The sequence below is a fragment of the Plodia interpunctella genome, chromosome 5 (genome assembly GCF_027563975.2).
Source record: "Plodia interpunctella isolate USDA-ARS_2022_Savannah chromosome 5, ilPloInte3.2, whole genome shotgun sequence".
NCBI lineage: Eukaryota > Metazoa > Arthropoda > Insecta > Lepidoptera > Pyralidae > Plodia > Plodia interpunctella.
In genome coordinates, this window is record NC_071298.1 from 636,600 (window position 1) to 652,165 (window position 15,566).

General features: G+C 33.0%; 1 protein-coding gene across 1 annotated transcript in view; it reads right to left on the reverse strand.

Annotated features, from left to right (window-relative positions):
* Positions 1 to 15,566, reverse strand: part of Nlg3 (Neuroligin 3) — an 82,712-nt gene that overhangs the window by 48,390 nt on the left and 18,756 nt on the right. The window contains exon 2 of the mRNA XM_053745622.1: positions 2,114 to 2,669. Coding sequence (XP_053601597.1) covers positions 2,114 to 2,567 — 454 coding nt within the window. The 5' untranslated portion in view covers positions 2,568 to 2,669. The remainder of the gene's footprint in view (positions 1 to 2,113; positions 2,670 to 15,566) is intronic.

Sequence of the window (15,566 nt, forward strand, 5' to 3'; positions counted from 1 at the left end):
GGCTTTACAGAGTTTACATAATAGAAAATTTTTTTACAAAGTAGGTCGAGCGATTTCCTCCCAACGAATGGAGGAAATGCCTAAGGTTGGATTGAAACAGTAGTTTTTATACGTACAGTTGAACGTTTCCACTATTGACCCACATAGCGAAACAGAATTGAGCTGGCCATCATCCAAACTTTTTCAGTTGCTGTAATTAGCAAAACACAACGGCCATTTTGTGCGAAAATGTCGGGTTACTCACTAAATGAACATGAAAAAATGGTTATCCGCGTGTTCAGTTGATGTACATATTCATTATTAATATTAGGTAAGTACGTCATCAAGAAGCGGTGGTGGTGTAATGGTTAAGACGTCCGCCTGTGGATCGAAAAGTCCCAACTTCGAATCCTACTCGTGCCACATGAGTTTGTATACCGATCTGACTCATGTATAGTAGTTTCCACCGACCACCACTTGCTTCCGATGAAGGAAAACATCGTGTGGAAACCTGCACACTGGTTGATTATTGACTTATGTGTGAAATGGAGAAGGTAATGGCAAACTACTCCATTACTAATAACAAGAAAGTTGTTATGTGTGTTTAATTCCTCGTAATGACCACCCTCAGTCATGAGGAATACGACTGTGAAATGAAAAAAAAATTACATCATGCGAACTCTGTATGTATGTGTATGAAATTAAACATTTTATTTTTTTTTCTATATTTAAACTTATAAATAAATATTTTTCCAAACATTACATTTTTACACAAGTTTTTATTGTTGTCATAAAGATCTTATTGCATTCAATGTGTGGCAAAAAAAAAACATATGCGTGCAGTAAACCGTTGAGGAGTTTACACGTCTGGTGCCGTTCCTGGATGCACGCATTCATACTGAAATGCATTGAAACTGTGTATAAAATTTCAGTCAATCGGTTGAAATACCTGCTTCAAAATTGAGTAGCAAGATTCCACAGAATATATTATAGGGACATTAATGACATAGTTACATTGCAAGTTCAATAAAAGCTTGTAAAAAAATTGTTATCTGTCGACAACAGATAACAAATTAAAAATAAATTGGACTAACAGACATTGTACACTGCTATGAAACAATAAAATAGTTTAGCATTTTCAAAATATTACTTTCTAACTAAATACATAGTTATCTATATCTAATTTATGACACAAAACTTGATAATTTGGACACGTTCATGTTAAGATTAGTCCCGTGTAACTAATAGTCATTGTTTACACTGATAATAAATATTAACCATTATTTAATAAAGTACAAAATTCTAATTCTTTGTTTAACTAACAAAACACATTCTTATCCTATTTACGACACATAACTTGATAATTTGGACATGCGCGTGTCAAATTCGATTCGAAATTACGCAAACCTTCTTCAAGAATCACAATATCTATTGGTGAAAACCGCATGAAAATCCGAGCAGTAGTTTTTGAGTTTATCGCGAATATGCCAAGGTAGAGGGCATAATTTTATAATAATAAAGAATAACCGAAATGTCGAGCAAAAATTAATTACTTTTCTCTTACATTCAATCGGGCATATCTTTGTCTCATAATATAGCATTCATTTTATTTTTAATTTCCTCTCTCCATTCACAATTTTTCCGTCCGGTTCTCGTTACGCGAAATGAATGTGATTCCCTTCGTCAGAGCAGAACTCTTTTGAAAATTAGCTCATTCGAGCGTCAGACCTTTAATAAATCAAGTTTTTGTAAGCCCCTATGTCTAAACGTTTTACAAAGCCATTTTCTAAATTTGCTTTCTTTGTGCAAAATGAAATGGATTATGTGTGTTATTTGACGGTAAATGCTGTTATATTTGTTTATTCTTCTATTATAGCATTATTTTGTATTATATTATAAAGCTTTTGATCTTTGGAGTCGACTCATGTCATGAGTCAATATTTTTATTAATAAATTCGTAATCATACTTCAAGAGAACTATTTAAATGTATCGACGCGTAGATTATAATTCATAACTCATTTTAATTTATTCATATTATAATTCATTTTCAAATAAAAATTATGATTATGATTATAACGAAAGAAGAAAAAAATCTCAACAGTCTTACTATAATTGGATAAGAAGAATAATTACCTTGAGCTGGTGCGTAAATATTCAAATACAGGCAGTCTTCCGACTGATTCGTGAGGAATGGTAGAATCCTCTTCAAATATTCCAACCGCCCTCTTGAGATCCTCTTCAGCACAGCCGTCTCATTCCTTATATCTGGCAACACCTGTGGACACACCGGGCTAAATTCTTCTGCAATTTTGACTCCAGACCACTGCGCCCCAGAAACGGGAGGCATAAATCTTAAAGATCCAACAGGAGGTGACGCGTAAGGGACTCCTCGAAATACCTCAACCGGTTCTAAATATCTTGACTCTGGAGTGACAATAAATCCTCTTAGATCACCGTATTTGGTTCTGACTACTCTAGAACTGATCATTGGTTGTGGTGGCTTCTCGTCCATTGTGGTTTCTCCTCTCACAAGCTTTGACGTGAGCACTGGCAGAGTTATGAAGTGGAGTATGGTCAGCATTAACATCTTTTTGTTTCCACCGCCACCGTTCTATGTAATGATCGCTGCGTGCTATAAATCGACCATTTTGTGTACTGGTGCTGCTTTTGCGGACCATTTACTGGTTATCTGGAACAAGAATATTTAGAATTAATCGATTTAGACTTATTTATTTTAATTGCATTACATATGCATGTGACTTAATTATATTTTATAACAACATAGTCATATGCACCTTGTCAAGCATTGCAATGGGCGAGATGAGGTAGACAAATATTTTATGCGATGTATTCTACGACGGAGTACCTAGTTCCAATGATTTTATTAGGTGATAACTTATAAAAAGTTTTATTATTTAATTCAGATTTTGGTATAACATTCCTGTTAACAACAGTTTTTTCTCGTGTTGACTACGTTTAGTTTTGGTATAAAAATGTGCATTTAGGTAAGTACTTAGCGCGCTAAAGCTAAAGTAGCTAAGTTGGAAGAAACAATAATGGTGAGCCCTTCTGGCATGATAGCGATCAACACTGTTCAAATGAGTTTCTTTCGGCATTTCTTCTCAGCAGTGGTCATTTAGAAATGTAGTTTTTAGCTTGTAAGAAATTACTGTTTAATATAAAATTTGACGTGAAAAAGTGCCCGTGAAGGTCTAATTTCTAAATAAATAATTTGATTTGATTCTTTTTCTTTCTTTTTTTGAGTGTACTCATCAAAAATCAAAACTTTTGATACCTAAATCAAGTTGAGATCTTTTTACTTCATTTGTTTCTCAACATATCTCATTAATATGCAAAAGTTTGTATGTATTCCAAAGTAAGATAACTAGACTATATAAACATCAAAATTTATTTTTATAACTGGCTTTTGTCCGCTACTTCACCCGCGTCAATTTCATTTCTTAAAAGGAATCGAAGTATAATTTCAATCATCCTTTTGTCGCGTAATCAATGAGCCTCCTTAACTATGGAATTTTCAAAAATCCTGCCTTAATCTTCTAGACAGAATCCACCTTCCAAATTTCATCTATATGGGCTGAGTAGTTTTCGACTAGAGTGTTTTTCGCTTTTAAAATATATAGATAATATTGTTTCCTCTCCCTACCTGTGGCCTATGTCATTCTTTTACTCTATCTCCACATTATAAATTAACTCAATCCTATGACACATTTCGACGTGAAAGAAGGTCAAACAAATACACTTTTAGTATATAAATAAATAAATATTAGGACAAATCACACAGATTGAGCCAGCCCCAAAGTAAGTTCGAGACTTGTGTTATGGGATACTAACTCAACGATACTATATTTTATAACAAATACATATATAGATAAACATCCAAGACCCGGGCAAATCAGAAAAAGACCACTTTCTATCATGACCCGACCGGGCATCGAACTCGAGTTTTGACGACCTCGGTGGCGCAGTGGTAAACCACTGCGGTCAAAACTTTAATATTGGTAAGAATAGGTGAATGTATGGGTTTCATGTGATTAGAAAAACTGTTATTGTTTTTGTATAATTTGTATCGAAACAAACATAAATAAAATTATTCAATTCAGAGACCCTTATTTAGAAACGGTGTAATGAGCCATTTTCCTAATTAAAGATCGGAACAAAGTTCAAAATTTGCTTCATTAGACTTATCAACTTTATTGTTGAACTCCGCAGTTAGTTGAAAATATAATTAAGGTAATTTATTCTTTACTTTACTCGTCAAGTCAAGGGCCCTCGGTTCTGCATTTAGTCGACCGTGTGCCGATTATTTTTGCGATTTTAATGAACTCTGCTCAAGTACGGTCATTACATGTACTTATATGAATTCGTATTTCAAATTCAAGATTCTTTAGTCAATAATACATAACCTGTTGACATGAAAAAAAAACTTTTTTGTTTAGTTTTCCTTATATGACTGAATGAACTTAAATTTTGTTTTGTGCAATAATGTTTTTAAATAAATAAACACGACTGTCGTTCTAGCATTTAGGAATTTATTGTCATATTCCTCATAGCCGAGGATCATTATATGGAATGTAAAATAACTAATTGTTTGCCGCGAACATACATCCTCAGACCTCGCAAACACAATAAATTTATAATGAGTTTTTACAAAATTGTGAATATTTCAAAAACTACTTAACCGATTTTATTGCCTCACGAACTTAAAAAAATCTATTACAGATCCTATATGCCTTTTAAATTTCATCACAATCAGACCAACGGTTAAGTTCGTGTTACAAACATACATACAAAAAATTTATTTTGCCCCATGTTGATTTGTGGGCCTCGCTCGGTTCTGGCAAAATACAGACGGATTTGCCATTGCATTTTCCATTTCACAAGCTAGCTGATTAATCATCAGTTAGAGCGCAGCTTTCTTCATGATGATATAGGTACTTAGAAGTAAACACATAAAATCCGCAATAAGTTGTATAAAAAAACGCATTGCAAAACAAACAAAAAACAATTTCTTAACGTGGACAACCCAGATAGTTCCGAGTTATTGGTGCAATAAATAAACAGATAAACATACAAACATGGTTCAGTAAAACCTTTTTCAAACCTTGAATACAGACATAAAAGTAGATACGCTTCCGTGAATATTTATGGTTGAGGATAGACGAACAAACAAACGAATGGTACAGATAAAAGTACACTAGTTTCTTGCAAATTTTACTGGATTTCTGTAGATTCTGTGGAACGAGCCGTTTTGTTTTTATTACAACGACGTTAAACAGAATACATGTAAATAATATCTTCGAAATGGTCTAGAAGTTAATTTAATTCGATTAAATTTAATTTACTTTAATACTAGTAATTCTTGGGTCTTTATTTAGATAAGTTTATAGAACCTTATTATTTTTATAATATCGCGTCGTATTATATTACGTAGTCGCGACTATCTGTCCTAAACCTTCCTCAGAAAGCACCAAAATATTGTGTGCTTTCTGAGGAAGGTTTAGGCGTATAATTTATAATGGTGAAGTTGACACGGGCCATAAGTATATATAAGATTTATGTACTTAAAAATAAAAGCGAAATAAAACAATAAAGTCATGTTTAAATAAAATAATGAAGAAACCAGGAAAATACTCAGATTAATGACAGTCAACTAAACTTGAGTAATACTAAATGAAAAGTATAACTTAAGTAATACTTAGACTTCTTAATTATTGTATTTTGGTGTTTTAATATATAACAAATGTTGTTCAAAAGGATTGAATTTGTCCTCATAAGAAAAAAATCTATGCAGATTTTCATTTGAGTAATCAACTCCCTCATCAAGCTCATACGTAGATATTTAATAATGTTCAGGTCTCTTTGACGTGAAATCCGAAGAAATTTTGTCTGCTTGACTAAAGCGTTAACATTGGACCAATAAACAAGGTGCGGTAACAGATCAACACTAAGTTTTACATCGAATCTGTTTGCCGGATCTTTGTGAGGGCATAGCCAATTTTATAGTTCGGCCGTAAAATGTTGCAAAGCATTTGACAGATACAACGTTGTACTGTATATTTTATCGGATATAGTTTAAGTAGTGATTGAAAACAAATTGCAATGGACATACAATGAAAAATTTGATTTTTATTTGATTTATTGAACTTCTATTTGATTATAATGATTTTATATCGGTAACAATGATTTTATTTTGCATTTCAATTATATTATTTCAGAAAGTTCCATATTTATTCTAAATATTATAGTTTGTAAGACATCCCACCACATGAGCCCGGAGTCTGTTAGATATTTCCAATCCGCCCACACTAATTTGTGTTTGTAAGTATTTTTTTTATCATTAACGACATGGTAATTAAGCAAATTTATCCATAATCCTGTTTCAAATAGCAGCTAATACCCTGTCCGGAGGGTCTTTGAAACAAGAGATTTAATTATCGATGGGCTTGTGCCATTTTAGCTATTTTGAAATGCATCGAAACTTGTATGTATTTGTATAATTATAATTTTTGAAACTTAGGTACATAATGTAAAATCTACTTATCTTCTAAGCAGTTGAGTTAGTATAATTGCTATAAGAATAGTGTTTGTTTAAACGTGCTAATCTCTGCAATTGCCGTCGATATGATTTAGGTCAAGTCACGAGACACATCTCAAAATAGAAAAAATAATTTATTATTCATTTTCAAAGTAATTAATTTGATAAATCTAAAAACCTATAAACGAGTTATGTCAAATTATACAATAATTATTTTAATAACGGCAAAGTTTTAAGCTGATTCGCCATTAATTTGTGCCAACTTTCCGTTTCATAATTCTGAATGAAATCGGTTTCAGTCACGAAGTTGGTTTCAAATTACATTAAAATACGCCATTTCTGACAAAATTTTGGTATTATATTTATAAAAAAAAAAGGAAGATGTAATAATTATGTACTATTTTATAGAAGACATTTAGCAATAAACGGATACAATGCTTCTTAAATTTTAATTATTAAGAAATTGCAAATGTTTTTCTTCATATAGACGGAATCAGTAAATTTAAGGGTTATTGGTTTTTGCCCGCGGATTCGCCTGCGTTAATATTACACGGGAAAGGTTACTTTTCCGGGACGAAAGGTGCCAAACCCTATGTCCTTCTCAACACTTCAAACTACATGTTATTGTATGCAAAATTTCAAGAAGATTGGTTGAGCATATAGAGCGCGAAGAGGTTATAAACAAACAAATAAACAAACATACGAACAAACATACTTTCTCTTTTATAATATTAGTTAGGATTAGGATTTGGAAAGAGAAATGTAACACAATGAAGTATTATATTCTATTGCAGCATAATCTCCCAATGATCGCGCTCAAAAATATACTCACCGATATACCCTATTAGCACAATTACATGAATTTTAGATTTGCATTAACCACATGTAAATGAGACACGTACTGTATCCATGTGAATATGCTAATTTGTAACGCCCAGGGGCCCAAGACTAATATAGCATTAACTAAAATCAATTTAATACTAAGTTGGTATTTACTTGACAACTCCCTAGAGTATCGGCAATGATTTGGAAATCGTTTTTCGATAATCTAACGGTACATAACTAATTCTATTTTATACTAATCGATTATTATCAGGGAGCTCGACAAATATATGTTTACAAATTATGTATACATATATTTTATCTTATCATAGTTTTCTAGAATTATAAGATCTAGATATTTTTATTATCTAATTGATGAGTTTTATTGACACTATAATCAATTTCTGTGAAATGTTTTGTTTACACCTTTCAAGATTTTATAATTTTTCGTCTATTTATTATTATTTACAGTCAGTTGGATTCAGTATCTTCTTCATAGTCGTATTCCTCATGGCTGAAGCTCGTGGTCATTACGTGGAATGAAACACATACTACAACTTTCTTGGTATTAAATTCAAATCATTTATTGAGAAATTAGAACTTCACAGGCACTTTTTCTCGTCAATCTTTATATTTATAGTTATTTCTCATAGTGAAACACAATTAACTTACATGAAAATATATGAGAAACGAGATGACCAGTTCCCTCTGGCAGCACCCGTTCACGAGTTGACGCATGGGCCAGCCATCGCGTAGGTCAACCATAATAGAGGGAACCTCACGACCCGGCCCACGACGCCACCACCAGATTGACCATTTGAGTGAGTATGACACACTCGATTCCCACGACTTCATAATTACAATTCTTATTCGTCGAAATAGAAGTATAATTCAGACACTTGAAGATCACAAATCACGTACATGTTTTACAAATAAAATTTAAATGTCACAATATATGAATTGTTATAACAAAAATGAAAATTATGAATAAAATAATAAAAAACAGTAAAATAAACATTACTGGAGTGGTTGCCTTCTCCATTTCACACACAAGTTATTAGTAATCAACCACATACAACCTGCACACGGTTTCCTCACGACGTTTTCCTTCACCGGAAGCAAGTGGTGGTCGATGAAAACTACTATATATGAGTCAGATTTGTATACAAACTCATGTGGCACGAGTAGGATCGAACCTGGGACATTTCGATCCACAGGCGGGTGTCTTAACCATTACACTACTCGGTAGGTACTTCGCACCTGATTCAGTATCCAGTTTGTCAATTATTGAACTAATCATGTATGTATTGCGGATTATTTTATAAAAATACTATTATAAGCTAGCAAAAAAGTAATTTCAAAGTTCCTTCTACCGTTCTGTTTACAAACATATTCAAAAGTAAATAAATATCTCAAAGCAAAGACATAAAATTTTAATAGAAAATATAAATTTTTCATATAGAGGATTAACATGGAATCTTTATTTTATCTTTTGGTATAATAATTGATATAAATAAATAAATGAAAATAAAATTTAATTCAATATTTTAATTATGTTGTCGTCGAAAAAAGGTCTACACGTTGAAGGAGAAGAATATTTAAATGTAGATAACATTACAACAGTTCACTGTCATACATTGTGTATGTAGGATTGACAATTATACTACAGACTCGGGTCCCGGGTGATCTTGTCGCAGGGTTCTATAAAGTTGTCATATAAAAACGTGACGTAATTAAGCTGTTGGAAGTATTGCAATGTGGTAACTACTTAATTCCTTTACGGCGACCTTAAAACTTATTACGTTTATGGGTTTTAGTTAAGCCTGACTTACGTGCATGCCCTAATAATTTTAATTTGATTTTTAAAGGCAATACTTTAAGTTTTTTTTACGATATAAAATTCCTTTATAATATTGCGACAAGATCAACACACAAATAAATATATAAGGACAAATCACACAGATTGAGTTAGCGCCAAAGTAAGTTCGAAACTTGTGTTATGGTATACTAACTCAACGATACTATATTCTATAACATATACATATATAGATAAACATCCAAGACCCAATCTGAAAAAGATAATTTTCCATGTTTACCTGACCGTGAACCGGGGACCTCCAGTGTAGTGTTTTTACATGACTATGGAAAATCTAATTGTAATTCTAATTTTGGAAAAATAAATATTGTGTGCCCTCCGTTACAAGGTTACATTTATGAATAAATTAATTACATTGAAGAATTAAGAAATTGTTTTTTTGAAAAGGTTGAGCGCTCATTTATATTTGAATACCAAGTTATAATATCAGTTTCTTTTGTACATGGTGTAATGAAGAATTTAACTATGTCTACGTTATCATGTCATGGGAAGACCAGGAGACAGGCAGTACAGAAGATCCCATCCAAACAACATCGGTACTACAATATGTCCACTGTTTAGAGTGACCGTTGTTTTAATATTATATATACATTAGCAAATCACACAGCTTGAGCTAGCCCCAAAGTAAGTTCGAAATCTGTGTTATAGGCTACTAACTCAACCATAATTAAATATACTTCATAACAAATACACATATAGATAAACATCCAAGGCCCGGGCCAATCAGAAAACGATAATTTTCCATCATGACCCGACCGGGGATCGAACCCAGGACCTCTCAGAGGCAAGCACTTTACCACTGCATCGCCGAGGTCATCATATGTTTTAATATGTTTTAGTATAAATCGGTTTACAATTTAAATAATTTTAATAAGAAAAATCCAATAGTGCACATTTTAATACATGAAGTTAGGTTAATTTCTAAAAATATATTTATATTAACCAAAACGTATCTCCTCAAGAATATTCATTTCTAAGTAACTAGTGAAGATGCCCGGATGTCTCCGGACCTTGACCAGTTGCCTTTTGCTCAACAACAATAGTCCGCCTCTATTGTGACCGCAAATTTCCAATAACTTCCCACGTCCAAGAAAGTTGTATCGTAAGCTGTAGGAAATTACAATTTGCTAGCTAATTTAAGAAATCTTCATGTTACGAAATTATACTAATATATCGTACTAGCATTTTCCCACAACTTAGTATGTGGGTAAAAATACATTTCCCTTGGGAACTTCAGGAAATCCTTTTTTACTGCTCCCCTACACTGTCCTAGAAACCTACACATAAAATTCCAGCTTTCTACGCCTAGTAGTTTTGGCTGTGCGTTGTCTGTAAGTCAGTCAGTTAGTCAGTAACTCAGTAACGGATGAGTTTGATATATATTGATAAAGAAGCCTCCCTGTCGTGTCTGTCTGTCATATAGACATACTACTATACGAAATATACGAATACTATAACGAAAGACGAAGACAAGTTGGTATATATGAATCTTTTGTGATCTTAGTTCGTGAAGGTCAAGTAATTCATGATCATTCTTTTAATACTGAAAATGTTTCGATGAAAATAAAACAAAAGTGCACGAACAGCATGTAATACGTATATAAAAATTAAATTCTTTTTTTGTTTTTTTACAGTTCGCACAACTGCTACCTGTTTATGTGTGTTTTTCTTTATTCCCTTACCGGTTGACTGAAAGCGAACGGTTCATTAGATAAGTTTGCCATTGCCTTTAACAATTCCTGTACTTCATTGTATTTTATTACGTATATAAAGTTATTTCAAACAAACAGATAAAGCAAATAGTTTGGCTATGCTAATACTTGGGAGTAATTTTGTTTTTGCCAGTAAAAGTGTCAACCTATCTCAAGTACGCGAGTGAGCTATATCTAGTCTATATTTTACGTTAATTTGTCCAATTTGTCAGTGTGAATACACTAGTGCGGCAAATCTAAGCGGTCGTGGGTAGAATTCAAATGAGCAAACCGAAGATACGAGTTAGTGGTACTATTACCAAAGAAATATCGCCATATACATTCGCAACGGAATAATTTGAGCTCTTCAGTTGGAAGTTGTCCAGTTAATGATGTGATTTAAGCCGTTTTTTCGCAACTTAGCATTCCGTAACATAGAGGTGTAACACGCGCGTTGTCGACTCTGGGGTCTAGTCTTTTGCTACTGTAACCTATAATTAAACAGCCTCTCTCAAACCGAAACACAACAATGCAAGCACTGCTGATTGGCGACAGAATTGGATGAGAGTAAGAAGAAAGGAAATGAGTCGTTAAGTAATCCCAATTATAAATGCGAATTACGCATTAATTATCTACTCAACCAATCTTCTTGAAATTTTTCATAGGGACATATTGTTACTAGAAGTACATAAAGTACATAAAATATAGCCATTATCCAATCTTGGATAATGTACCTTTCTAATGGTGAAAGAATTTTTGAAATCGGTTCGGTAGTTTCGAAGATTACCCGCCTCTAACACACAAACTCACAAACGCTTACCTAATAATAGTATACATATACGAATAGATATAAAAAACCTTAAGAAGATATGTATATGAAAACACATACTTATGTGTATGAGAAACTTTGAGAAGAATGGTTCGCTCGTTCCTAAAAAATAGCCATGCGATCGTAGACTCAGTTAACAGGCAGTATTAAATAAACTGTACGATAATTACTTACTCTGTGAGTGACCACAGAGTAAATACGAGCAGTACAGCAACAGATTCACGGTCGGCACGGCGCGGCCGCAATGTCCGGGCTCGAGCCACATCCGGTTTAGGTCAATGTTTTAATATAACATGTGACCAAATTCTGTTTATCAACTTTTTTATAAACAAAAACAAAAAATACAAGGAACCGCTACAGCTTTTGATTTGCCATTGATTTATATTTATATTTTTGTGACATATTCTTCATAGTGGTATTTCCTCATAGCTGAGGGTCGTGATCATTACGTGGAATGAAACTCACACAACAACTTTATTGGCACTGTTAATGGAGTAATTGCCATTCTCGATTTCATACACAAGTCAATACTCGTAATAAACCAGTGTGCAGGCTTCCTCACGATGTTTTATAATGATTTCACCCCGCAAATTCTATTCAACGGGAAACAATTGCATTATAAATTTGATATAACGCTAAAATGGAAACACTGAACCCAACGAACTAAATTGTTTATTATGTTTAATTTATAAAAATAAAATTAAGTTGTTAGTTTCAGTTAAATTTACAATTTCATTATATTTCATAACAAAACTATGAACAATAGTCAGTTTATTACGAGTACCTACAATATTCAGCATTCTTCCTATTATTAAGCCTTGCTTTTGTCGGTGGTATAACGTGGAAATGTAATTCAGACAAAAATAAATCTTATATAGTCCAGTTGTAGAGTCTCTAATTTCAGAGCGTTTCGACCGCGCTGTCATTACAATCCGTCAATTTTCATGAGGCAGGAATCATTTCCAAAATCAATCATTCATAAAACTGACATTACTACACTACAGATTAATTATTTTAAAGTCAGATTGTAAATCTAATTCTTGTCTTTCGAAACGCTCTGAGAAACACCAAGAGTATTTTAATATTTATCTTCTACATTTTTCACATTAGAAAATAACTCAATGGTATCTTTATTGTGTACAGAGAACATATGTCATATTAAAAGTACATAAGTATTCTTCTAATCAACCATTAATAAGTTACTATTTTGCAAAAACAAATCATAATACTAGTCACGCATTAGATTTTCCACAATCCTACATAACTTTTGTTAAGACTTTAATAAAATGATTCAAAAAGAACTTCTATGTGTATAATAACCCTGTTTAGGCAAGTGATGTAAATCAGAATATTGCGTAGACTGTATTATAATTTATCAAGTCATAATGATACATGTGTACAGTACAGACAAAGCTGGTACATTAATAACACTCATTCCTGACGTAAAAAATGACGATAAAATATTTCTCGAAAAGTATTTTAATCACCCTTAATTTTTCTTTTCAACTTAGATTTTTAATACCCCCATTATATCGATAAGCCAGCGTAATAATCGTCCAATATCGAATGGCGTTTTGATTAACGATGCGCTCGTAATCTGACTCGATATTCTATTTCACATTCATGGCTGTATCTACGATTAAGGATAGCTAAGCGACCTCCAAGTGCTCACTATCTAAAGCTAGTGAAATTAATCGGCTCACAAATTGCAACTGAGCTAACTTTGAAGTGGCCGATAGTCGAGTCGTTAAAACTTAAATTTGTGATCGGAGGGACCAAAGTTTGAATCCTGCCTCCCTCATGCTGTATGAGTTTTATAAACTACTAGCTGTTGCCCGTAGCTCCGCCCGCGGTAGCCTGTTTGATCTCGAGTTATTAACTACATGTAAATTTTATCAAGTTTGGGCGTGAAAATATTACAGACAATCTCATTTACAATTTAAGTATGCATTATAAACTGCTACCTACCTGTATAACTAATTTTATCATTATTTTTGTACCATACTCGCTCTCATCTTCATGTGTTCCTTCATTCGGAGCTATGATGCCGCAAAGCCAAAATCAGCGCAAAACATTTCTTTTATCAGTTTGAAAATTGCGTCAAATATTATCTATTTGTATTTACTACTTCTTTATTTTTGTGAGTTACCGCAGTCCCAATAGAACCGTTTAGTTTTACGATAGCTACAAGAATGTTAATAAAGATTTGTTACTACTAAATGAGTTGTCTATCTAATATTGGCTGGCTTAATTGATTGATTAATGGCTGATAAAGATCAATCCTGACTGTTGCGGCAACAAATACTCTGTGTATAGCTAAAAGTACATTATTGACACCCAAAATGATAATTTATATCAATTGAACAGTATTAAAGCGCATATTCGGAATGTCCATTATTCGAGTCTGAGTTGTATCGAGTCGGTCCGATTAACGGGCACATCGTTAATCAAGTGGACTGGATTTCCCACACGATATAAATACGCACGTATCGGGATTAAAAAGCGTAGCTTTTTACATGTGTAGTTAATGCTTTTTTTATACGACTGAGGAGGCAAACAAGCATGGTATGTGGTCACCGCACCCTATGAACGCCTGTAACACCAGGCTCTTGATAAATCTTTTCACGCTCTTGTCGAATAACTCCGTGATATGACGTTAGTATAATAACACTATTTTTTAGCTAGAACGGTACATGTAGTGTGTGTAGGTGTGTGTAGTGGCTGTTTTAGTCTGCGCTGGCTTTTCTGAAAATCATATTTAGTATTTTGGTATATTTTTTTTAACACCAGCTTTTAGTAAATTTAAATTCTAAGGCACGAGCAATCTAACCTTGTTATTCATAAAAAAAATAAAGCCTACTTTAAGCTCTCTGGTTCGGTCAGTGCCAAAGTGCGATAATGACATACGTACATTAGGAATCCTAAAAATAAAAAGTATACAGTATCCTAATTTAGGATACCGTATGCTTTTTATTTTTTATAATGCGTTTTTAAAAAATAAAAAGCATTTTGCTTACTTACCTGGGCATAAAAAGAACACAATTAGCTATTGTAAAATACATATCATTTTATTACGACAGACACAAAACCGTTTAACTAACATTTGCCTGTCTATATCACACGCCCGTGCTAGATAACATTAAAACACGTTACTTACCTGTACGTAATTAAAATAATTACCATCAACGTGCAAAGTTTAGAATCAAATTTACTCAAGTTAAGACAAGTTGGTATGATTTAGTAGGCAACTTCGCCTGGATCGATCAGGAAGGTATCGGATTTGGGATCGCGGAGGAATACTAATGAGATGGCATGAGATGAGATGGAAAATTTCATCCTATCAACAGAAACAAAATCCTATTAATCAAAATATATATATATATATATATATATATATATATATAAAACTAAAGTACCTATCAAAATAAGCCAAACCGACCTATTTTTAAATACTATTTCAACCAATCCACAATTGCTATAATTATATATTATATGTTAATTCTAAATTAAGCACAGGCTAATAATCTGTCCTTTAGTTAATGCATGCCAGTGAATGAGCACCCTAATGTTGTCTTGCTTGAGTCTTTTGTTAATAAGTGAGAAGCGAGCGGCTATTGCTACCGATACGCTACTACCGACTTAAATTTTTATCAAATGGTTGTATTTGAATGCTCACACCAACAAATGTACTTAGTAATCTTAACTTTTTTTTCTCTGTTCTTTGAGAAAATAAAGTTCTTTTACCTCAAATAGAGAGGTTTCGTAACTCATGAAAAGATTCCAATATATTAATTGATGACAAATCGTATGGT